This window comes from Typopeltis vanoorti, chromosome 12 (assembly GCF_054136105.1).
Source record: "Typopeltis vanoorti isolate ZY-2024b chromosome 12, IOZ_Tvanoo_1.0, whole genome shotgun sequence".
NCBI classification, from domain to species: domain Eukaryota; kingdom Metazoa; phylum Arthropoda; class Arachnida; order Uropygi; family Thelyphonidae; genus Typopeltis; species Typopeltis vanoorti.
This window is the reverse complement of record NC_143560.1, coordinates 55,134,037-55,161,198: the sequence shown is the minus strand read 5'-3', so window position 1 is coordinate 55,161,198 and position 27,162 is coordinate 55,134,037. Positions and strand designations below refer to the sequence as shown.

Sequence of the window (27,162 nt, the reverse complement as noted above, 5' to 3'; positions counted from 1 at the left end):
CCATTATTTTTTTAGATGGCAACTGGTCAGTAGTTTAATGGGAGACTTTCATCTCCCTTTTTATCAGAATGATATTGCTTCTATGTATCGGGATAAGTACCAGCTGTGTATAATAGATTGTAAAGACGATGCAGGACAGATGTTAGCTATGGAGCACAATGCTTGAGAAGTCCCATTAGGACCAGAAGACTTTTTAGTGTCCAAGTTATTTAGTAATTTTCTGTCTTTTTTTTTTTTTTTTGAGAATTATAGGTGGCATAAGGTGCTCAGATTCTAATATGGCACAAGATTTCCCTTGGTCATTAATGCAGGAGTTCGTGCAAAAGCTTGATACTAAGAGGTCAATTTTATTTTTGGATGAAGGAACAGTGACACCATCTGGATGAGAGAGAGGGGTGGAAGTGGAGGAGAACAGGAGTTGCATCCAACAGCCTTAGCAAGAGAACAGAAGGCATAGCTTCCATTTGGACAGGAGGCAAGAAAACTTGCCTCCTGTCCAAATGGCAGCAATGCCTCCTGTGTGTGTGTGTGTGTGTGCGCTTCTTAGCAGAACTATGAATGCTGTAACTTATAGAGATGAGATCCTGGATGATATGTTCATCTGTATATGGGTGTGATGGTAGTTGTTTTTCCCTTTCAGTCATTTCTGACCCTAGGTGACTGTAGGCATTGCCCACAAAGCGTTCCTGGTGAGATTTTTACAGGGTAGCTCACCATTGCTTCCCCCCCCCCCCATTTTATCTGGGCTCAGGACCAGCATATGGCTGGGATGTATTCATGACTGTAATCACGTGTGTTCACGGGCCAGTTTACCTTCTGGGGGACGAAAAAACCGAGTTTCTGGGTGAAAAAAACCCTATCTCCATAAGAGACTGATTAACTCACCTTTTGTCAAAAGAGACCAGATAAAGGTTTCTTGTATCACTGATGGAAATCGAACCCAGGTCTTTCCAACCAAAGGGCTTTGTCTATACTGACTGAGATATGGAGGCACACATGGGTGTGATAGGGGAGACATTTATTCTCCAAGATGATAATGCTCGTTCTCAATGAGTGAAGCAGCTCATGGATCAACATTGTCAAGAAAAGACTACTGTATGTATGGACTGGCCAGCCAGGTTTCCTGACCTTAATCCTATGGAGCATGTCTGTGATGCTGTAGGTCTATGTGTCGCTGCTCTCAACCCTCTTCTTCAAAACCTTGAGGGAGTTAGAAGACCTTGCAGTCACAATTATTGTTATATTACCAACTGAGTTCTTGGACACCAATATAAATAGAAAGAAACATCACTGTGAATGCTGTGAGAAGTGACTATATTCCTTATAAAAGCACTTTGATAATCTCATTTTGACCTCTTGATTTTGACCATTGTCTTTATACCCTTTGTTACTGAATTAAACTATTCACTTACAATTTTTGTGGGTGTTTTTTTATATTTTATATCATGCTGCTTTTTTGCCAAATTGCATGAACATTCATCATACTGTTTTTGAGTTATCATGATATTTCTCTTTGTTTCTTAATTTATGGAAACTAGTGTATGTTGCCATAATTAATATCATCTATAATGACCCTTTTCTTATTTCCTTGGCTAATTTACTTATACATTTTATAGTCACTACTCTCCACATTACCAGGCCTATAGTAACATCTGACTAAGTATTTCATTCTATTCACTTGTATTTCACACCATACTAGCCCAAAACCAATCACTATTCCAACCTCACCTTGCATGGGCATAACTTCTTTACTCTATAATCAACAGCATTCCACCTCCTTTTTAACCATTTCTGTCTTCACAAAACCCCCTCAATTTCTATTCCTATCAGGATGTCATCCTCGTACTGGCACATCTAACTTATTCCAATAATTTTTGGGTGAACAAACTCAATCAGTGCAAAAATTTCATATTTACAAATTTAAGACCACACAACACACATGTTGAAATGATTATTTTACTTATTAATAAAATAACAATTGACATTTCAGCCCTTGTAGTGAGGTCATCATCAGAAAGATACATGTGTATATGAAAACAAGCTATATGCTCTTGCACTCTATAAAGTAAATTGAATCTATGCTGAAAGTTTAATTTTACACTGGATTAGACTATAATAAATTTAGTTTAATCCTTTATCCAAGTGTGAGCAAACAAAGTTTGCGCCTGAAAATATCTTCAGGACTGGGATAAGGTAGCACAACAACAGGCAACTCGTAGCAAAGGTGGACCAAGCTAACATCACTCCTATCTCAGTATCTCCCATAATGCAAAACACATCTCCTTGCAGATATGTATAATGTTATGCATTAAGGGAAGGGCCACTACCCAGACTAGTTTCGACCTTTATTGAGGTCTCTTCAGTGGGAGCAAGGCCATAAAGTGGAGATATCAGGCAGAAGCAATTGCCAAAAGGTGTGCCACCTTTTTATTACTCTGGATTTAGAGAAAGATATTGAAAGTTTAATTTTCCACTTGGTTAGACTATAATAAACTTAGTTTAATCCTTTATCCAAGTTGAGCAAATAAAGTTTGCGCCTGAAAATATCTTCAGGACTGGGGTAAGATAGTACAACACCGGGCAACTCGTAGCAAAAAGTGGAAAATTAAACTTTCAACATCTTTCTCTAAATCCAGAGTAATTTAATAAAAAGGTGGCACACCTTTTGGCAACTCCTATAGGTAAAGATGGCCTCACCATTGCTTCTGCCTGGTATCTCCACTTCAGGGCCTGGCTCCCACTGAAGAGACCTCAATAAAGGTTGAAACTAGTCTGGGTAGTTGCCCTTCCCTTAATGTATAACATTATACATATCTGCAAAGAGATGTGTTTTGCATTATGGGAGATACTGATAGGAGTGATGTTAGCTTGGTCCACCTTTGCTACGAGTTGCCCGATGTTGTACTACCTTACCCCAGTCCTGAAGATATTTTCAGGCGCAAACATTCTTTGCTCACACCTGGATAAAGAATTAAACTAAATTTATTATGAATCTATGCTGTTAATCGATCTTTTACTTAGCCTGACTTCTAGTTGTAAAAAAAAAAAAAAAAAAAAAAAAAAAAAACTACAATAAACCCTGCTGAAGTCCTCCCGTACTAAGATTTTCTTCTGGACTTGTACAGTTCAGGTTGCTATTAAAAAAAAAAAAAAAAAACTTCACCAAGTCTTCTTGTATTGAGATTTTTTGGCTTGTTTTGGTTGTTATAATGGTTGCAAATGGGTCCTCCACATTCTTGGAATGGTTAAACCATCATTTTTTTTTAGGTTAGGATTGTGTTTGAGCATTTCACGTGCTTCTTTAAATTTCCTCTCAAACCAGGGTTTGGTGCAGCGTAGGGACTTGGTACTTTTCCAATCAATTCTGTGATATGTCTGGAGTGCATGGTCTAAAAGGCTGGTTTTTCCAAAATGGAGGTATTTAATGTGTTGTTTGTGTTCGTCCTTCTTAATTGGGATGGTTCGCCCTATTTCCCCTATGTATGGTACATGTGCTTGTATTTTGTAAACCCCTGGGTGGGCTAGGTGTGGAAGAGGATCTTGAAGAACTGAGTAGGTTTTTTACCACTAGAGATCAGGCTAAGTAAAAGATCAATTAACAGCATAGTTTCAATTTACTTTTGTAGAGTGCTAGAGCATGTAGCTTGATTTCATATACACATGTATCTTTCTGATGATGACCTCAATACAGGGGTCAAAATGTTAATTGTTATTTTATTAATAATAAGTAAAATAATCATTTCAACACGTGTGTTTTGTGTCCCTAAATTCATAAATATGAATGCTGATCATCGTGTAACCTTAAAGAAAAAAAGTCATCATAATCCATGGAGATTTGACCCGCAAGCAGTGCAGCCTCTACGGTAAGCTAAAGATGTGTTAATTAATTAATCGTTACTGTTAAATGTGTTAATTAATCGACTAGCCTTTCTGAAATGATGTAGAGATAGCAACTTAATATCCAACTGCATTAAACTAAAAAAGAAGTTTTAGTTTAATGCATCAGCTAAAGAACTCCGTATTTATCCTGGTTGGAAAAAGCGTTGTTAAGGGAACAGATCCATGAGGTACAAAAAAACTTAGCATCTGCCCAAGCCAAAGTTTTACAACTAAAATTAGAGCTATCCAACTATGTTAATCCTGAGATTTGGGATATTTTAGACAATATTACAGATGACTCGGCCAAGCACCTATTACTCAAAAACCAGGAAAAATTAATAATGAAGTTCCAAGCACTAAAACAACAAGAATGCACAAGACAATCAGGATGCCTAACCAAAGGAGCAGCCAATCACCCACAAACAAAGTTAGAAGCAACCAACCATCATCGGACCACTGCCTGGTTATCAACAAATCAAACTACAACCTCACCAAAGGTGAACTCTCGCTGCTGGAAAAAGGCCTAAACTATGCCATTGTGCCGAGGTCAGTAAACAAACTAGATATCATTTATCATATCGAGAGAGGTCTAGGATCCCTCCCCCACCAATCTAGCTGACAAAATATGGAAACATCTTGCATACTAAACTCAAACCTACATAGAAAAAATGAATCATTTGGTATCGGACCACAACACGTACCAAATGGTAAACTACAATCCCATGAAATGCATCAAAAAGAAAACATTTCCTTAACTGAATTAATTAAATCCAGTAACACATGGCCAAAAGAAAAAACAAAAAAACTAATACCTCATTATGCCCATGCGCCCAGAATTTATGGCCTGCCAAAAATACACAAAACAAACACACCACTACATCCGATTTTTGAAGGAATCAACAGCCCGAATTACCACTTAGCCAAAAATCAGCGGCCACACTCAAGGAATTGGTAGGTCATTCCCTTTTTTACATAAAAAAATACACATATCATAAACAAAATTAAAAACATTACACTCAACGACCAAGATTTATTAGTCAGCTTTGACATAACTGTCCTTTTCATCACTATCCTGATTAATGATACTATTATGCTCCTACAAAACATATTTCCACATGATATCATTGCCCACTTTGCCCACGTACTCCGCTCTGGATATTTCATGTGGCAAAACAATTTTTACCTTCAAAAAGAAGGTACAGCCATGGGCTCACCACTCCCCCCCCCCCCAATAGCTAACTTTTATATGGAAGACTTTGAGCAATGAGCTCTAGAGTCAGCTTGCCTAAAGCCCAAAATTTGGCTCAGATACACTGATGATATTTTCGCCATTTGGCCCCACGGCCGCGAAGCACTAAATACATTCCTTAGCCACCTGAACAAACAACACAAACGTATCCAATTCACCACTGAAATTGAATAAAATAACTCTTTTCCTTTCTTAGATACACACTCGTCATACGTCTTCCCTCAGGCTGTCCTCCTCAGTCTACTGCAAACCTACACACACACAGACCAGTACATATACAAAAATTCTTACCACCACCCAACACAAAAACTAGGTGTCATAAGCACCCTTAACATATTCATTGCCAAACACGCGATATCGTGCGATGCAAGTTCTCACCAAACGGCCGATCACGCATTATCGCATGGACGTCGTTAACTAAATAAAAAAAAGTTAGCCACCACACGAAATTCCAATTTTCAACTTGGCAATGAAAGTGTTAAACACAGAGCTCAAACTATTTGTTCAAATGAGCAAGCTCTAAACCAGGAATACAAGATCATCAACCATACATTTATAAAAAATGGATACAGTAAAAAAACTATTCACAAGATCCTCCACAGAGACACCACTAAAAACAAAAAAAGGTTTCAAGAATGCCATTGCCATACTTTATGTTAGAGGCATTTCGGAAAAAATAGACAGAACACTACACAAATACAACATCAAAACCACATTCAAATCCTCGACAAAATTAAGACACTTACTCAGTTCTTCCAAAGATCCTCTTCCACACCTAGCCCACCCAGGGGTTTACAAAATACAATGCACATGTAACCTACCATACAAAGGGGAAACAGGCGAACCATCCCAATTAGGAAGGACGAACACAAACGACACATTAAATACCTCCATTTAGAAAAACTGGCCTTTCAGACCACGCACTCCAGACATACCAGAGAATTGATTGGAAAGGTACCAAGTCCCTACACTGCACCAAAACCTGGTTTGAGAGGAAATTTAAAGAAGCACGTGAAATGCTCAAACACAATCCTAACCTGAACAAAAATGACGGTCTAACCATTCCAAGAATGTGGAGGACCCACTTTAGCAGGGTTTATTGTAGTTTTTTTTTTTTTTTTTTTTTTTTTACCACTAGAGGTCAGGCTAAGTAAAAGATCAATTAACAGCGTAGATTCAATTTACCTTTGGAGAGTACAAGAGCATGTAGCTTGATTTCATATACACACATGTATCTTTCTGATGATGACCTCAATACAGGGTTCGAAACATCAATTGATATTTTATTAATAATAAGCAAAATAATCATTTCAACACGTGTGTTTTGTGTCCCTAAATTCGTAAATATGAATGCTGATCACCATGTAACCTTAAAAGAAAGAATGCAAAAATTTAATTCCCCTTGTTTCTATACTTCTAGCAGTTGTATACAAACATAACAGTTCATTTTTGGATCTATAACAAGTTTCACTTATACCGCTTATTAGATGTGACTTCTCCATGCCTTCCTTGAGCCATTCCTCTCTCTCTCTCTCATTATCCATCCCAGCCCAGTATCCATTTCAAACCCAACTGTTCTCCCTATATCTCATGCTATTCCATTTCTTTCTTGTCTACTCTCACACTTTCACTTCCTCTTTGAGCATCAACCTTTCTCACATTATGTTCCCCTGCCTACCCTGAGTCTCTTTGTTTCCCTGTCTGTCTTGCATATTTGGTCTTTCATTCTCTACATTTATGCTACTTTCACAAACACCACTTGAATCCCTCCTTTGTTGCTCTTCTACATTGCTTATTATTTGCTCAGATCCATTCTAAGCACTCATTATTCTCCCTTCCAGCAGCAGCAGCATCTCTAAACGACTCACATCAAAACCATTCAAATGCAGTCCATCATATTCAGTTTCATTTGTTCTTCAAATTCGTCCCACACATTCACAAACTGACTCCTTTCTCTTCACATATTTCTGCTAACATATTATTCATAATCCTTGCTCTCTGCCTTATCTCATCACTGCCATATTTGGGCAACACACCATCTACCTTTCTTATCACACTATTATCTTTTATTCTTCTCAGCAACCTCCTGATATCCAGTCTTACATGCTTGGAAAACAAACTTTGTGCATCTTCTTGTTTACCACACTTCTAATAATGGAATTCCCACAATGCTACTCATGAGTATGTCATTATCTCTTTCATACCAACATCATTCATTCCCGTCTTCTTCACTCTTCTATACATATCTACAATTCTCTTCGTTTCACTCTGGATCCACTTCATCTTGACTCATCTTTCAAATCTTGTATCATTTTTTTTTGCTATCATTGTCTCTAGTTGTTTTACTGTCAATTGCACGTACTTTTATCCTATCAGCTCTGTTTATGATCCTGCCATTAGTTGTATTCCGTTTTTAATTATCATTCTTGCACACTTTCTTATGGTCAGTCACGCTTTTTCCTTTGTTGTCAGTTTTACATGCTTGAAAGGCTTGAACAGCTATGAAATATATAATTACCACAGTAAGTGCAATGGAATATTCTGAGAAAACATTTTATCCTCCATTCTTATAAAGTTAAACTTTACAAAATATCAAGCCAAATGAAAAAGTGCCACATTATGATATGATGGACCAGGCAAACCAGCCAGGAGAATGAACGAACGAACACACACACACACACACACACACACACACACACACACACACACACACACACACACACATGATTTACACACAAAAAAATGAATATTTAAGCATAAAACTTACATACCCTTATCCTAAAATTATAGTTAGAAAAGCTAATCTAGGCAGGGGCCTATAAATATGATGGATTATTATATATTAATCTTTCTGTCAACTAGTACTTTTCAACATAATTTAGCATTTATCTAATATTCACTAGCATCGCTTTTAATACAGAAGTAACTTACGATATATGTTAATGCACTTAACAACTGATAATTATTTACAGAATCTATTTCATTCTGTATTTACAGTTTGACTGTCAGAAACAAAAAGAGCACATATTATTATTATTATTACTACTACTACTACTACTACCACCACCACCATACACCAGTCAAAAGACAGTGTGCATGCTCATATAAATGCCACACTGCCTGTCATACTGCATTAAATTCATTCAGTCTTCAGTTCATAACACTCTGGAAATGAACTACAATTACCCACCACTCCTTACACTCATGACACCTTTATGCAGGGCTGGTTTCTTGTGCTAACCCATTCCACTTCTGGAAAAATCCATCTGATTTCTAGAGTATTTGGTAACTTTCTCACAATATCATATATCAGTCCTTCTCCTATTTACCAAGCTCTGAAGTTTACTTCCTCAAACTACCCTCATAACTTACCTTCTGCTATCATGAAATTACTTCAGTTTCCCGTCTCATCCTTTTTTTTTAAGACTTCCATATTACCATAAAAACTAGGTAAGTAGATCTGTGTACAACAGTCCAGTGAAGTCTTGTAGAAGGATATGATCATGTTCTAGTTGATATTTCTAGGTGGTTAATGACTTGCATTATTTACATAATGCAATACACAAAGTGAAACACCATCACATTACTTATTGGAAGTCTCCAGTGGCTTGCTGCAGGTCTCAGAACAAGTGCTTTGGTTTGTTTTCCACCATATGGACTGCAAGTTACATCCTTCAAGGATATGCTTTGCAACGACCTAGACTGATTCACATTCAGAGGTACAACAATAAAACCATTCTGCAGACTAGCTGGTAGATAGCACGTAGGATTGAACCTGATAGTAACAAATCCGGAAACTTCCTGACCAGTCCAGTTACTGCCAATATGCCAGATTGTGCCTGAAAGGAGTCCAAGTATGGTATTATGCAAGGGGAAACTGTTGAGGCCACATATCTCCTCTCATCATATAGAGAGGAGATTGGGTTTTCTTAGGGTGGGCAATATATTAGTAAGTCATTCACCACCCATTACATTCTTCTACACTTTATTGCCTCTCTAAACATTGAGGGATAATGTAATGAAATACAGCTTTACTTTAAAAAAAAAAAAAAGCAACAAAAACCTAACCCCCAAAAAACTCCCAATAAATTTCAATAATGTTGAAAGTTTATTTTTCACTTGGTTAGAATATAATAAATTTAGTTTAATCCTTTATCCAAGTGTGAGCAAACAAAGTTTGCGCCTGAAAGTATCTTCAGGACTGAGGTAAGGTGGTACACACCAGGGCAACTCGTTGCAAAGGTGGAGCAAGCTACCAATACTCCTGTCTCAGTATCTCCTATAATGCAAAACACATCTCCTTGCGGATATGTCTAATGTTATGCATTAAGGGAAGGGCCACTACCCAGACTAGTTTCGACCTTTATTGAGGTCTCTTCAGTGGGAGCCAGGCCCAAGCTGAGATACCAGGCAGAAGCATTTGCAGGTCATCTCTACCTATGCATAACTTAATGCATAACATTAGACATATCCGCAAGGAGATGTGTTTTGCATTATAGGAGATACTGAGACAGGAGTATTGGTAGCTTGCTCCACCTTTGCAACGAGTTGCCCTGGTGTGTACCACCTTACCTCAGTCCTGAAGATACTTTCAGGCGCAAACTTTGTTTGCTCACACTTGGATAAAGGATTAAACTAAATGTATTAAATTTCAATAATACTTGCCAAAAAAAAACCATTCCATATCCACTTCATCAACATTCATGCCTTAACAGCAACTTAAATGATGTGTGCATCACCACTTACAGTAATTCAAAGCAGACCTGTTATTTCTAACAGAACATAAGCTAGTGACATCAAACAGCTGTCATCCATCTCAACTGTCCAAACTACACCTTGCATGCCTCTTTCATCAAAAGATAGCATATTCATCTTTTTTTTTTTTTTTTTCTTTTTTAGATTTTTATGCTGCTCCCATACGTGAGAGGTTGATTAGTCAAACCTATAATACATTAGTACTGTGGATGGACAGATGGGTGAGAAAGAAGAAATTTGTTCACATTTTATTTTAAGACCTGTGTGTTGTATTCTTTGTGAAACATATAAAAGAAAAAACTGTTCCAGAGCACAGCAGCAGCAGAAGGAATGAAAGAGGAAGAAGAGAAATTTGTCCATGTTTTTGGAGTTAAACCATGTAAAAGTGTCAGGTGGTTGCTGCATGTATTTCAATGGATTTAATATAGAGTGGAGGAATTGTTGATGCTAGTTCAGAGAAACAGTTACCACAGGAGTATTTAGAGAAGATGCACACAGTAGCGCAAATAATGCCAATAGTGGGTGAGTGAACTGCTAAGAGACATATCATTAATCAACCTAATTGCACTCTTCTGTACTGAGTCAAGTATTTTTTGGGAACTTTTAGGAACATCATCCAATATGAGGGAAGTTTTCAATGGCTGGGTGGATTTATGATTTGTATAGAGTTAATGGCTGTTCAAAGGTAAATTAACACTTTTAGCAAAAGAGCAATCCTAATTTTTTTTTTTTTAATTTCAAGGAGGTAATAGTTGTAATGTATTTATGTCAAGAGAGTACTTAAAGTAATCCCAAAATGAGAAATCTCACTTTGTCTAAAGATTTAGGTATTATGAAAAGTAAGACTGAAAAAAAAAAAAAGTTATTTTGTTTGTAGGATATAAGGCAGAACTGAGTTTTTCTAGACTGTAAATTAAGGCTATCCGAACCCACTGAAGAATGGTTTGGAGAGAGGTTGATGTTCTAGAGGTTGCAATGATTTGTATAATGCAAGATTTGTCAAATGAAAAGGAGGAATGTAGTATGCTATTATCAGCAAAGCCTCTTGGACTGGCAGTTAACTGGAGTGGGCCATTGATATATATATATATATATATATATATATATATATAGAAGGAAGAGGGTGAGTAAGGGAATAGTGCCTTGTGGAGCTCCTTGCATGGTTAGAAGATAAGGAATTGTCCACTATCGAGCATAGTGTGCATCCAGTCAGAAAGCTTGAAATAATATTCCATGCCAATTCAACTTTTTTTTTCACTAAGAAACAAAACATTTTGGCTTGAAGGTACTATATCACTTTTTTTTTTTTTAATTCAAGCACTTCCAACAACGTCTCTGGGAATGCCTTGTCAGTGAAGGAGTTTAAGGAATTAGTGTGGACCTCCTGCAACGAGCATTTAAACTTCACTGAGATGCCTGTATAATAATAAGAATAATAATTATTAGTATATTAATAAGAATTATTATTCATATATGGATATGTAGGTATGTACCAGTGGTGGCTGGTGAAATTTTAAGTGTGGGTGCTGCCTATACAAAATAAAAAAATAATTTTTTTTTCCCTCACTAGTAACCAATTTATGAATAAATAAATTACAGATTTATTTATTAATAAATTGGTTACTAATTAGGAAAAAAAGAATTATTTTTCTAATTTTGTACAGGCAGCACCCCCACTTAAAATTTCACCGCCACTGGTATGTACATATCCTATATATATGTACAGTTAACTCTCACTACAGTAAATTCACAGGGATCATAAAATGACTTTACTGTGGACAGAGAAGGATGATCATTATGGATGAGATTTTAATTATGGTACAATAGATCGGAATGAAGAATATAAGGAAAATTAATGAATTGGAATGGAGAATGAATAAGGAAATATTGGAATAAGGAAAATGAATTTCTTGAGTTCTTGAGAGAACAACTATCTTAGGCCAGTATATAAGGGAGGGTTGAGAGTCAGATCTAATCATTTCACCATGCACAAGTCATGTTTTATAAATTTACTTATGTACTATAACAAGGTGACAAATGCATATACAGTAGTGTAATTTTATGATGTCCTTTATATTGTTATGATGTTTCTTTTATTTTTCTTTATATATATATATATATATATATATATATATATATACCGTATCTTTAGTCTTTAGTATCTAACTATTAGTATATCTCATATATATATCTTTAGTATATATCATTATATATCTCATATATATCTTTAGTATATATCATTATATATCTCATATATATCTTTTACTATATATATCTCTTTATATCTATGTATCGTACTCGTCGTTTAATTCTTTTTCTTCTCTATTTTGCATGTATTCCTATCTTCCGAAATCTATACTCCTTCTACCTGAGAGCAATGGAAATATTTATTTAGATTTATGACTGCGTCCGCGCGGTTAGCCTAGTGGCTATGCGCTTCGCAACCATATGCCTGGGGAAGGAGTGTCCTGGGTTCGATTCCCGTCGGTGACGTGAGGAGCTTGAAGGATCTTCCTCAGCCATAGCCAAGTTAGCCAGTCTTGGGCGTGGACAGTAGGGTTTTTTCCCCAGTTTATTCTGGGGTTTTTCATCCCGCAAAGCAGGCAAACTGGCCTTGAGAACTCAACACTACAGGCCATAGGATACACCGGGGCATAAGGCTGACCACCTTATCCTGTAAACGGAGTGAGGTCCGATGATCAATGGACCCTCGACACCGCAAGGTAAAAGAGGGTATAAGAAAGATGACATGATGATGACATGATGACTGCGCCATCCATGCCTCAATATGGTGCAAGAAATATAGTACTTCTAGTAGGTTATTAAATCTTTCACAACAAAATCTCTTTATTGTCCCCAAGTTATCAATTTGCTTTGCAGTCCTGGCCCTTTTCTCACTTACTATTTATATCAATGTTTCCCGCTTAGGTTCGATTTTTATTTAAGATCAATGCATTGCAATTAAAATAAGATCAGGCAAAAACTTTGTTTAAAATGCAACATAGGATTTAATAGTCGACAAACAGGCATATATTTTACACTATAAGACAGAGGGTGATCCTCTGTAATTCTCAAAAAAAACTCTAAAAACAAACTTGCATATATCTCTCTCTTCAATTAATACAAGGCACACATCATGTTATCTATCTAGCTTAAAGAATTATCATTTAACAAACTTCTTAATACCTGCATATATCTCTCTTCAATTAATACAAGGCACACATCAAGTTATCTATCTAGCTTAAAGAATTATGATTAACAAACATCTTAATACTTGAATAATGGGCGTTAAGGACATGTTACAATTAATATAACATATTGTAAACTTAGTTAAGAAAATTAATACAAGAATATATACAGGCATTAGAAAAAAATCATAACCCAAAATATTTCCTGGGAATTAGTTATACTCATCTTAGATGCAATCATCAAAATCCAGACAGAACAAATCTCTAAAAGTTATTCTGGCTGTTAATGTCCCTCTTACATGAATTTTTCCAATTCTACAACCTTATTCTTATAGCGTCACACAGTCTAAATAAAACAATATTTTAACTCACATGGGCTGTCCTCTGTTGGGTTGCACTCTCCAATTCCGTTGGCTGTGACTTCCTATGTTTCCTTTTCTTCATCTCACGTTTTGGATTTTTCCTCCTTCAGGTCCTTGGGATACCGGCAATTCATCAGAGGTTGGCTCGCGGGATGTGGGTGATGATTCATCAGCGTGTTAATACACTGATGAAGGGTCGCAAATTGTCAGGGCCTTCACAGACTTAGATAAGCGGAACGGCTCATAGACAAGTTTGGTTGCTCCTCAGCTGATTCGTCCCCTGGTCATCTATGCTTCTGTGCTAACTGATGATAGCAAGGCATGGCTTCCCTCCTCTGGCTTCCTCCTTGACATGCCAGGACTTCACTCTAAGGCTTTCTATCACATTGTCTCCTCGTATGCTCGTTTCTTCTCTGTGCAAGAAAAACTCCCCTCTGGTTTCTGGAAGTCCCATCTTATATTCCCTCAGTTCCGAGACCCTGGGTCAGTTTTCTAAACTCCGTGCACTCCTTGCATGCACTTACGTGAACCCCTTACATCGTCATATGATTCCTGGTTTTTGGAACCTTCGACAAGCCCTTTCTTCTCCGTCTTCATGTTCTAATCTCATTAAGTCAGCCAGCAGAACATCCGTTTGAATTTTGCTGCCCCCTTTTTGCAACGATCTTGAGGTCAATTAGGGTTGAACTCGTAAACAAAGTTTCAAACGCCATTCCAACTGTAGAGCATTTCCCTTAGCCTTGAAAGTTTTACATCTTTTGTTCAAAGAGATAGCTAATTTCCGTTGGGCTGTACACAATTTACATACAATACTAAATGTTAAGAGAAAAGACTATTATTAGAGCGTTTCCCTTAGCCTTGAAAGTTTTGCATCTTTTGTTCAAAGAGATAGCTAATTTCCGTTGGGCTGTACACATTTTACATACAATACTAAATGTTAAGAGAAAAGACTATTTACAGGTGTTCTGGGTTCTGCCTAACTGTAAAAACTCAATGCGTTCGTTATACAAATTTATTCTTGTTGCATTGAATTTTTACAGTAGTATATCTAGATTTTGCAAAGGCTTTGTCTACATGGCGAGATGGTAACTAAATTAAAAAAGATGGGACTGGATAACAGACTAGTGAGTTGGGTAGGTAACTGGTTGTCAGATAGTTATCAGGAAGTTGTATGTTGGGGGGGGGGGGTAGTATCATGAAAGAGGAAAGTGGTGTGCCACACAGGTCTGTTTTGGGGCCATTGTTGTTCAACTTGTACTGGGAATGGCTTAACTGGAGATATGCAAATGATGCAACATTGGGAAGAACAATGAGGAGTCATATTGAGGAGCAAATGTTGTGATCTTACAGGAGGACTTGAATAGATTGTATGAGTGGGCAAGTACTATCAGTTCAAATATTGCAAAGTGTAAGTTCCTGAAATTTGATAAACAAAGATGGGATGCAAAGTATACACTTGGTGGGGAAATTCTGAAGGAAGAATAGAAGATGAGACATCTGAGAGCAGTGGTGGAATGACCTAAAGTTTGGAGATCACACTGCATAAGTTGTGAAGTCATCACATCAGATTATGGCAGTGATGTGGAGATCCTTGATTATGCAAAAATTAAGAGCTTATGGTTCCATCGTATAAGGCCTCGATCAGCCCTCAAATGGATTAATGTACACAGATTTGGTCACCTGGTTTTCATGGTAATGAGGATGCATTAGAAAGGATCCAGACAAAATTCGTGTAGGTGGTAACTGGTCTTTGGAATGTAAGGTATAAAGACAGACTGAGGGCATGCAATTTGCAAAAAACTTGTGAATTAGAGGATGAGCAGAGGGAGATCATATGATTGAAACATATAAGTTGGTCAGGAATTGTTACCAGGTCAATGTGGAAGAAACTTTTCATAGAATGGGGGGAGGGGGTTGGAACAAGAGGCCATCCCTAGAAACTGTATAAGGAAGGTATGAGCAAAGGAGTGAAAAGCAAGTTATTTTCATGAAGATTGGTTGGTGAGTGGAATGCATTGCTTGAGAGTGTGATGAATGCAAACACACTGAATAAGTTTAAGACTCATTTGATGAGCTGCACACGAGCACGGGCATGCACGTGTGTGTGTGTGTGATAGTATGTAACCTCCCATTGATGAGTCTTTGGCTCTGAGGAGGTCTGGCTTTAATAATAAAAATAATAATAATTGTCTGGTATACTGAATTTTGTTCAGAAATTTTTAGCACTGTACCTGTTGATCTTCATGCAAGAGTTTTTGATAGTTTATTATGAAGGTGTTTAATATATATATATATATATATATATATGAAACATATTAAAATATTAATAATTTATATATATATTATACACAGAGAGAGAGAGAGCCAACTGTGTGTGTATGTGTGTGTATATATATATATATATATATATTATAATTTCTATAAGATGCACTTACCACCTAACCTTTTAGCCAACAGCTCACTAATAGTCATAGATCCAGTTATAAATTTCCTTTCCTGAAAAAAAAAAAAAAAAAAGTCAACCGATTCTACACACACACACACACACACACATGTAAGTACAGGCAGCGCTCGGTTTACGCCGCAGTTCCGTTCCTGAAATAACGGGCATAAACTGAAGCGGTGTAAAACAAACCCAATTTTAATGGGAGGTATGAAGTTATGTTCCGTGTAGTCAAAAAATATGCACATGAAGTATGTGTAATATTATTATATTTAAAATTTTGATAATACATACATATATATTTGTTAAAATAAAATTATTAATAATGAAAACAAAACAAAATGATATACAAAAAATATGAAACTTCAAAAAGATATTACATATTTCTATGTTGAAGTTCCTGGTTTCAGATCACCTGCATTTTTTTTTTTTTTAAATATCCAGTGTTAACTACTTAGATTTTCTTTCTTTTAGGAGTTCAGTGTAACGTCAAATAGATGCGATTACACTCCTTTTTACGTTCACAATCCATTCCCAATCGTGGTCCATTTCGAAGAGTTCATCAGTCAACGTCTCTATGCTTGCAAGGATACGCTGTAAATTGGCCATTTTCATATCTCTCAGAGGATCTTCGTTTTCTGTCTCCTCCTTTGGATGTTGACTTAATTGTTCAGCTAATTCTTTTAAGTCTTCATTTGAAAGCGGTTTATCATAGCTCTCTAAGACTTCTGTCACATCTTCAGCTGTAATATCGTATAATCCCACCTCTCACACAAGCTTGGTAACATCTTCAATAACATTCTCCTCTTGTTCAAAGTCATGCATAAATGCTGGAAGAAGTTTTTGCCATGCTCCTTTTAAACACTTTGTTGAAACATCATTCCAAGCTGCCTCGATGTTAATGCCCTTCAAAATATCGAATAAATGCCAATAGTCTTTAATAGTTTTTCCTAAAGTGTCTAAGACTCTTACCATTTCCATAAATGTTATCGGAGGTAATAGGCTTTGAAGATTGATATAATCCCCCGATCCATCAGTTGCAAAAGTGACGTTGTGTTTGGGGGCATGTAAACAACCTCGACATCCAATGGTGTTCTTACTTCAGCAAGGTTTTGAGGATGTCCAGGGGCATTATCCAAGAGAAGCAATGCCTTGGCTGGCAAATCATTTTCTTTACAGAAGCGAAGCATGGTAGGACAAAAATAATTTGTGTACCAATCTATAAAAACGTCTTGTGTAACCCAAGATTTCTTGTTCCATTTCCAATAGACTGGCAGCATGGCTTTTAGACCCTTGAAGGTGTGTGGTGTCTGTGAATGGTACACCAACATTGGTTTAAGCTTCAAAGTTCTGGAGCCATTTGCATCCAACAAAAGCGTAAGTCTATCTTTTGCAGCTTTAAAACCTAGAACAGAATGTTCTTCACAGGAAATGAAGGTGCATGATTGCAATTTTTTCCAGTAGAGCTCAGTCTCATCAACATTAAAAATGAGATCAGGAGGATAACTTCCTTGTTCTACACAGTCTTCAAATTCTTTAGGCAAAGCAGTCACTGCTGCAACATCTGCACTTGCCACCTCACCACATAATTTGATACTGTGGCACTTACTTCGAGACTTAAATCTCATGAACCAATCTTTGCTTCCTAAAAATATTTCTTCACCTCCATCTGTCTTTTTAAGATCCTCAAAAACTGTTTTTGCTTTCTCAGTTATAACAGCCCACGTCAGAGGAATGTTTTTCTGATTCAAGTCATCCACCCATAATGATAATAATTTTTCCATTTTTTCATGAAGTTTACCCCTGTTATAATGTACATGTTTTGCATTTAGTGCTGCCGTAGATTGTTGCCCAGACTATTTTTTTCTATCTGCATTTTTCATAATTGTAGTAACAGTCGATGGAGGTAAGTTCATACTTCTACAGACATTAGTACGTGTCTGCCCATCTTCCATTCTTCGAATCACCTCCATCTTCTTTTCAAGTGTGATTGATTTCCGCACCTTCTTAACACCAAGTTCTGCTAATTTTTCTGCACTTCTATTATCAGACATTGTATGTAATTACGTACTTTATCAATCTGAATACGTATGTACGTAAAAAAAATTAAATAGAACAATTAGGTAGATTCAACATTAAAACTAGGTTTGATATATACATATATATATACATCGTAATAGCTCGGTAAACACTCAAACACTAGAGTGCCTGCTAGCATCGTTTCTCAGTCAACCACACTATAGTAAGAAAGCACGCACAGGCAACCGCGTTATTGTGAATCAGCATAAACTGAAGGCTGCCTGTACTAGACAACTATAATATACAATAAGGAATTTACATAATAACACTCAGCAAAGTGACTTCTGAAAATCAAAAATCAAACTTCAATTTTTATCTCCTTTTATTCCTTCTATCTTTATTCTCAGAAACATTCTTCACCTAGTGTTTGTCAAGGATTAAAAACCACAACTATTTAAAAAGAATATCAACAGATTTCTTCTCTCTTAATCTCTAGTCCCATATTATTATTATTACCCAAAGACCCTATGGAGTCAAAGACTCATCTAAGAGGTCCTTTTATCATACACATAGATCATCATACTGCACCTTAAACACACTCAAATTCTCTGCAGACACCACACTCTCAGTCGATGGAGGTAAGTTCATACTTACCTCCATCGACTAAGTAGTAACAGTCGATGGAGGTAAGTTCATACTTCTACAGACATTAGTACGTGTCTGCCCATCTTCCATTCTTCGAATCACCTCCATCTTCTTTTCAAGTGTGATTGATTTCCGCACCTTCTTAACACCAAGTTCTGCTAATTTTTCTGCACTTCTATTATCAGACATTGTATGTAATTACGTACTTTATCAATCTGAATACGTATGTACGTAAAAAAAATTAAATAGAACAATTAGGTAGATTCAACATTAAAACTAGGTTTGATATATACATATATATATACATCGTAATAGCTCGGTAAACACTCAAACACTAGAGTGCCTGCTAGCATCGTTTCTCAGTCAACCACACTATAGTAAGAAAGCACGCACAGGCAACCGCGTTATTGTGAATCAGCATAAACTGAAGGCTGCCTGTACTAGACAACTATAATATACAATAAGGAATTTACATAATAACACTCAGCAAAGTGACTTCTGAAAATCAAAAATCAAACTTCAATTTTTATCTCCTTTTATTCCTTCTATCTTTATTCTCAGAAACATTCTTCACCTAGTGTTTGTCAAGGATTAAAAACCACAACTATTTAAAAAGAATATCAACAGATTTCTTCTCTCTTAATCTCTAGTCCCATATTATTATTATTACCCAAAGACCCTATGGAGTCAAAGACTCATCTAAGAGGTCCTTTTATCATACACATAGATCATCATACTGCACCTTAAACACACTCAAATTCTCTGCAGACACCACACTCTCAGGCAAGGCATTCCAATCATTCACAACTCTGCATGTAAAAAACCTGCTTCTCACTCCCCTGCTCACACCCTCCTTATACAGCTTCCAGGGATGACCTCTGGTTCTCCCCTGATCTCCCACTGTTTTCTGTAGAATCTCTCCAACAATGATCCTATAACAACCCCTTATATAGCACCAGTGTTATACAGATTCTAAACCTCAGAGTACGTGACTGATATTATTATTATTCAGGACTTCCACAGACTCACAAGACTGACTGTGAGGGGGCCTATCTTATATAATTCAAAGTCTATCAAAAAATGCCAGAAAACATCCTAAAATAATCCCCACCCCAAGACAAACTGATGGACAGAAAAAAATAGGCATAGAAAGGAATGATGTAACTCCCTTACATATGATCTACCACACACAGGATTTCAAGTATATTGCATCTTCAAGGAATAAAAGTGGTTTTCTCCCTGATTAACAAGCTCTCAAATCACTTTCATCCACTCAAAGCCTCTCCATTCCCCATCAATAAACTGATAATATACAGGATAATTTATTTGTGTGCAATTTGTTATATGGGACAAACAGGCCATTCAGGAGAGATATGCATGTTAGAACATATCAAGGAAACACATGAAGAAAAAAGAAAACGTAAATTAGGACTAACAACATGTAAAAACAGACAGTTCAACAAATATACTACAGCAGTGTATAGAAAGAGCCCACAGTGATTACAATTTCTTCACTGCATTCAAAGAATCATAGAAAATTTTTAAAAAATCATAATCGGTGTAACAAGAAACAAGATCTGACCCACATCAGGTTATTTGGTTGTTTTTGTTTCTTTCATTAACAATTTAGTACTTCTATAGAAGTTAAGTTTGTGTGTCATTAAGAAAGGGATGAGAGAGAGAGAGAATCTTATTTATTATTTAGATTTTATTCTAGAACTGTGAGTTAGTGGAACAGTTTGCCTTTTGAAGAAACGAGTGCACCTAGTATGAATGAGTTTAGAATAAGGTATGACAGCTGGTGTGGGTGATGTATGGCCTCTCTCAATCAGTCCTTGACTTCATAGAGGTCTGATGATGATGATGATGATGATGATAATAATAATAATAATAATAATAATAATAATAATAATGCAGATCTCAGACATCCCACACATCACAAAAGTTGTAAATTTTTCCCTTGGCTATATAGTATATTATACTTGACAAATTATATTCTCATCAAGTATAACATACTTTATATTTTAATCTTTATCCAAGTGTAAGCAAGCAGCTTGCATGTGAAATATTTTCATGCAAAGTTTTCTTGTGTGTGTGTGTGTGTATATATAGGCTACTTACTTCACATTAATTGCCTTAAAAATGGCACTTCTTTTCAGATGTTTATTTTGTAATGCATTATGGGACGGATCATTACCCAGATCACTTTGGAAGCAATGAGATCTCCTCCATTTAGTTTTTGGAGGAGATCTCATTACTTTGGAAGTAATGAGATCTCCTCCAAAAACTAAGTGATCCTTCAGATCATTCTAACCTCAATGAGTCAGGATCATTCTAACTTATTAGCCTCTTGATCACTCCAAGATACTCAATGGTGGCTCCACACAGTGACTGGTAAAAACCTACCTAAGCTTACCTGCATATCTCCTAGGGCAAGCACCCACCAAAGGGCCCTGATCAACACCACTTCAGTAGGAAACCAACTCATTGAAAAATCACATCAGTGGGAGCCACACCCAGAAGATACTAATGTTAATTACTAACTTTTAAGGGAGATAGTCAATTCATCATGCCTGGACCTTTAGCCCCTTATCTCTTTGTTGAATCTTCAAGAAACTATTGGATTAAGAGTGATTATTGAGCACTTGACTCACTCACTGTAGTCTGTTGGCATTAAGTTTTTTTTCCCCCCCTTTACTTACTTTGGTGGAGTTTTTTGAGGCATTTGTCCCATTATGTAGTAGACCACAATGGACTTGGCTTATTATTGAGACTTTGGCTTGCTCATTTTTAGCTTCTGGCAGTGAGCTTAAAAAACTTTTGTTCAGTATGTTTTTGGGATGTTTGTATTTTTGCAGGGTCATGCTCATCATAGTCGACCACTTAGTAGATTAATGTGGTAAAGTGGATGGTGACATTTGCAAATAATTTTTCCATCCTTTTGTGTAGGAAAGCTTTGATATCACAAATCTTGCCTTCTCAATGAAGGTGTATGTTTGTTTTGGATTTCCTGTAGTTTATTAATGTTTGAATCCACCATGTGACTTCAGGTGGGTAAGCCAGACATCAGGACTGGTTAGATCAGCATCTTGTATAGGAGTGGTTTAAGTTCTGTGTTTAGTTGGCTACATCAGTTGAGTAATGGATATAGCTCATCTATTGTCATATTTGCTTTTGAGTAGACATGATCAAAGTATTTTGGCTATTGGTTTCAACCACTGTTCCAGTTCCAGATCCAAGATTATTTTTTACATTTATTCAGTTGATAATCCAAGTCAGAGGGAGTGTACTGTTATTGAAGTATCATCTGCATACAAGGCTAATGTGGTAACAACTGTGGATGGGATGTCAGCCACACAGATGGCGAAGAGTAGAGTAGAGATGATAACAGGGAGTCCTGGAGGCATCTGCTATGACTTTGTATTCAGACAATCTGGTTTCATGCAGTTCATATGGTTTGTGATTACTGAGGTAGGATCTGGTAAGTTTACCCAATTCTGGTAAGAATTTAGCATTTAGAAGTTTGAAAATAAACCTATTGTGCCATATTTTGTCAAATGCTTCAGCAACATCCAGGAAGATTACCCCTATACTGACACTTGCCATGACTCTGAAGACTTGTTATCTGGTGGAGTGATTCTCCTGGAATAAAAATTTCTCATTGGAGATGAGATTTAGTTCTTTACTGACTTTATAGAGCCTCCATAGCTCAGTCAGTACAGACAAAACTTTGGTCGGAAAGACCTGGGTTCGATTCCCGTCAGTAACATAAGGAACCTGGTCTCTGTTGACTAAAGGTGAATTAGCTGGTCTCATACGGAGGTAGGGGGTTTTTTCACCTGGAAACATGGATTTTTTCATCTCCCAGAACAGGTAAACTGGCCCCGTGAAACACATGGATTACAGTCATGAATACGTCCCAGCCATATGCTTGTCCCGAGCCCAGATAAAATGGGGGGGGGAGCAATGGTGAACTAACCTGTAAAAATCTCACCAGGAATACTTTGTAGGCAATGCCTACAGTTGGAAATGACTATCTATCTATCCCAATGGGTTTAACAGGCCTTTAAGGCCCACAACCTTCCAGGCATGCTTGGATTTCGTAACCGAAATACGAGGATAGAATGGTCACTCCTATGCCTCAAGGTATTCTTGGCTGTATCCTTGTGTGTTCACGAGGCCGGTTTGCCTGCTTGCGGGATGAAAAACACCAGATAAACTGGCAGAAAAAAACCCTACTACCTGCGCCCAAGACCGGCTAACTTGGCTATGGCTGAGGAAGATCCTTCAGCTCCTCATGTCTCCGATGGGAATCGAACCTAGGACACTCCTTCCCCAGGCATATGGTTGCGAAGCACAAAGCCACTAGGCTAACCGCGTGGATGTTGGAAATGACTGAAAGGGAAAAAATCAGATCAGACTGACTTTATGCAGTTTTGTTAGTATAAATCTTTCAGCTTTTTTTTTTTTTTGTGGGAGATGTTTGATGATTTTGTTAGAAATCCCATCTGGGCATAGGGCTCTCCTATTCTTAAGTTTGGTGATGATTTCTTGTACTTTGCAGGAAGTGCTGATTAGATGGGATTTTCAAAATCTGTGAACTCTAGCCTACAACATGGCCAGGTGTGCATACTTTACTGATGAAGCCTAGAACTGCATCAGTGTAGTTTGGACTACACTACTTCTCTAGGCTGTCAGCAAAACTTTAACTTTGTCTGAATCACAGTAGACCAAGGCATGTTCAGGGTGGATTGGTTGGTTGGGAGAAGTTTACAGTCTATGCCCAGAGCTTTAGTCATTTTTTAAAGCATCCTCTGTGTTAAAAGACTGAAGTTTCATTTCTCACTGTTGATTTTGATAGTTTTTAGATGTGCATAAAACTTTGTCCATAGCCTGTTGAGCACATGTTGGTGTTCTTGGACCAGTGTTCTCTGGTATTGGTGCTTGGCTCTGTTTTTTTCATGAGTAAAATTTTTAATCACTTTGAGAAGTTGGTATCATGAATTTGTACATGATACATTCTCAGTGTTATCTGCTTTTCCAAAACTGAATCACTGATTTTTTTTCTTTGAGTTGATGGTTATTATTATTATTTTGTGATGCCTCCAAGGTGTCCAAAGATGCATCAAGGGAGGATAGCTACTCAACAACTCTCCTTCACCACCGCTTAATCCACCAACTACACCAAACTATCACTACATCATCATCTACTACCCACCACTACTAGTATTTTTTGTCTGTAAATTGCATGTGTTCTGAAGACTGATTTGTCTGTATACAGGATAAAAAATCTAAGTTTCCAGAAAACAAAATCCTGCTACTTTTGTATGAGATCAGCTAACTCACCTTTGATTGAAAAATTCCCATATAAAGATTTCTCTTGCTAAGAAGAGAATGAAGTTAGGTGTTTTCCAATCTAAGGGTGCAACAGACTGTCTTCCAATTCTTCTAATTGCACTACAGAGGTGCTTGACATGTGCCAATAGATTAATGTGGGGTAGTCATTTGTTTTTTCTATTGCTGGCTGAGAGCTGATCTGGGATATTTTCATGTTCTGAGCTCAGCTGGAGTAAAGCTGGGTTTAGAGCTGAGGTTGTCCATAGCACTTATTTGGTAAGAGTATGTGATATTTTATAGTATTGCTACATCAAGGACATCAGGAAATCCTGCCATGCTGTAGTATGCATAGAGATGACTAATCAAGATAGTATTAGAAGAAGACCATAGAATAATGGCTATGAAAGAAAGACTGAGTAAATGTGTATTAAGAGGAGAGGTAATATAATTGAGACTGAATTGAGTTGACAATAGGAGCATAGTAGACAGATGTAATGGAGATATTTCAAAGTGATGAATGGTATGAAAACAAATGACTAGACCTTAAATTGAATGCTTATTATGAGTAAAGTAATAAAGCGCACATTATCTTTTTTACATGGGAACGTAGAAGGCAGTGGCAAATCTGATAAATTTGCTAACTGAATGAGTTAAGAAAAGATATGATTAAGTATCATATTATATATACAGTATAGCACATCAGTATCTATAGGGGATAGACTTCATGCAATTCATGGAGATCTGCAAATAAATTAATTAATATAATTAATTCACGAATGCTAATATTATCAAAATATATAGTATTAACTCAAATTGATGCAGTTATCTAATTAAAGCTATTATTTAAATAACAAAAAACAAATCAGACTGTAATAGGCCACCAGATTTAATATATAAAGAAAGATGAGATGGAGTGGAAAAAAACACTTCTGTATGAATTTAATTATCTCTTACCTGGGCTCCATTATCTACATTCCATATTCGCCTATTACCATCACAACATTTCGTATACCATAGAGACCACAATAGAGAAACATGAGCTAGATCTGAAGCAAGGTTAGCTTGAAATACTGATAGACAGAATTCTAAGCCATGCCTGAAAGGTAAAGTGATCTACTGTTATTCTTCTCAGAAAAATAATAAAAAAATATAAAAAAAAAACAAAAAAAACTGTGCATATTACTATAAAGTAATGTATAAATTTTTCTTTTACACATCATTTAAAGTTCCCAGTTCTGTTTCGATACTGATTAGATAGATATTTGAAAGTGTTTATAATAACTTATACTGTGGAATATTAAATTAGAAACATACCTTGTCCAGCATTCTTTCTGTAAGAATAAATACAATGATATGTCATCCCATTCTTGAGCAAATGGACAATTCCAAGGTTCATCAGCTGGAATCTATTTAAAAAGAAAAAAGGGGGAGGCAGGTGCTCTATTACATTTATACTATCATGAACTGTGGAATTTAACCTCATGAACTTACTGTTAAAGTAGCAGTAATTGCATGTATTGTGAATTAGAAGGAATTAGAATTTAATGAGTCAGGAAATAAAATTATTTAATCCTACAGCAGAAATATTCAGCAGAAAATACTATGATATTTGTTGCACTGAAACCTAATTTGTTTATGATTTATTCTTGAGAAGTGAATGCTTCAGTTGTCACCAGATGAGGTAAATCAGTGAGTAATGAATCTGATTGTGACATTTTTCAGAAGGTTTTTATATCATTATTATACAGCAGAATCATGGGGTGTCACAAACATATTTTGGATGTTAACTGCATGTATTATCTAGGTAGTTTGCTATTCTGTGGGAGATGAATCCATGTTTCCAGAAGGGGAAAAACTTTGTATTAATTTAGTAAAATTATTATAATCTATTGGGCTAGCATATTTCATATCATTGTTTTTATAATTATTATATTATCAATTATTACAATTAATAAATTAATATAATCTACTGGACTATCATTTATGCTAAAAACTGAATGAAAATCACTACAAAAGTTCCATTTGGGTATTTAACATACATGATGTGATATATTAGTATTTGTTTTATTTCCAGGCCTCCGTAGAGTTGCAAGACTCATCAGAGAAAGTCAAAGTCTCTACTGGTCACAGTACTTACCATACTTCATTCATGAACATTCAGCATTGATACACTCACTATTTACTCATTCTCTTCCTCTCCCCCCTTCCACACACACACACACACACACACACACACACACACACATACATGCAGATGTAAAAATTCTTCATATTGTCTTTGTACTGAACACTCCAGTCCCATGACAGCTTTAGTCACTTCATTTGAAAATTTTTACTATACCGAGAAGGCCACTGACAAGTAGGATTAAGAATGTAAAAGTAGTAGTAGTGTATAAGGTACTGTCAGACCACATCTGGATTTCTGCACACAGATCTGGTCACTGGATATCTGAACATGGAAACACAAGAAAGTAATTTTCTGTTCAATGGTGCTTTTACAATATGTCCCTTGAACTTTACTTCATAAGCACCATCACCATCAGATCTCTTACCTACACAAATCCTGGAGGTAAGGAATCTGATAGTGATGGTGCTTCCACCAACATAATGTACCTTATTCCATCTCTTTTTGCTAAGGTGTGTGACCTTACACTTGACAACATCGAAATGATATCCCTACACTATAACTAAAACCATTTCTAGAAATATCACATCAGAACACTCTGCCATTACTTTTCCCAATTTAGCATTATTTGCAAACAACCGAAAATCTCCCCTTGAATCCTAAATTATATAAATTAAACAACAGCAGTCCTGGAACAGAGTCCTGTGCTATACAGCTTGTCACCTTTCTCCTTCAGGGCAGTGCTCTGCCATACATTGTATTGGAGAGAGAAAATAACCATTTTCTCTCTCCAATACAACTGTCATTTTATTCTCTTTAGCAACAACTGTTCTGAGAGAAACTGTCAGGTCATGTAGATCAAATCTCTATTTCTTTCTATAATCCTAAATTTTTCCTTCATGAACACTGTGCCAGTTCAGGTTTTTCTTTTCCAGATCTTCTCTTATCTGGTCTCTCCAATTAACTAGACTACTGAAACAAGACTACATTAACAAATGTATACTATTCACTAAAACAGTGTTTCCCAAACTTTCAGTACCTGCATAACCATTTTAAAATTTTAGTAACATTGGTTACCCCTCTCAGGCAAAGACAATTTAGAAGCATTCAGTCCTGAATGATTATAAATGTATTTATTTTTTAACATTTGCATTATAATA

At 36.5% G+C, this 27,162-nt stretch overlaps 1 protein-coding gene across 2 annotated transcripts in view; it reads right to left on the bottom strand.

The window, feature by feature from the left end:
- LOC150100800 (amine oxidase [flavin-containing]-like) overlaps positions 1–27,162 on the bottom strand; it is a 132,788-nt gene that overhangs the window by 66,887 nt on the left and 38,739 nt on the right. For both annotated transcript variants that reach the window (XM_090401527.1, XM_090401528.1), the window contains exons 5-7: positions 25,192–25,283; positions 24,832–24,973; positions 15,869–15,929 (exon numbers count right to left, since the gene is read on the bottom strand). In XM_090401527.1, coding sequence (XP_090257653.1) covers positions 15,869–15,929; positions 24,832–24,973; positions 25,192–25,283 — 295 coding nt within the window. The remainder of the gene's footprint in view (positions 1–15,868; positions 15,930–24,831; positions 24,974–25,191; positions 25,284–27,162) is intronic.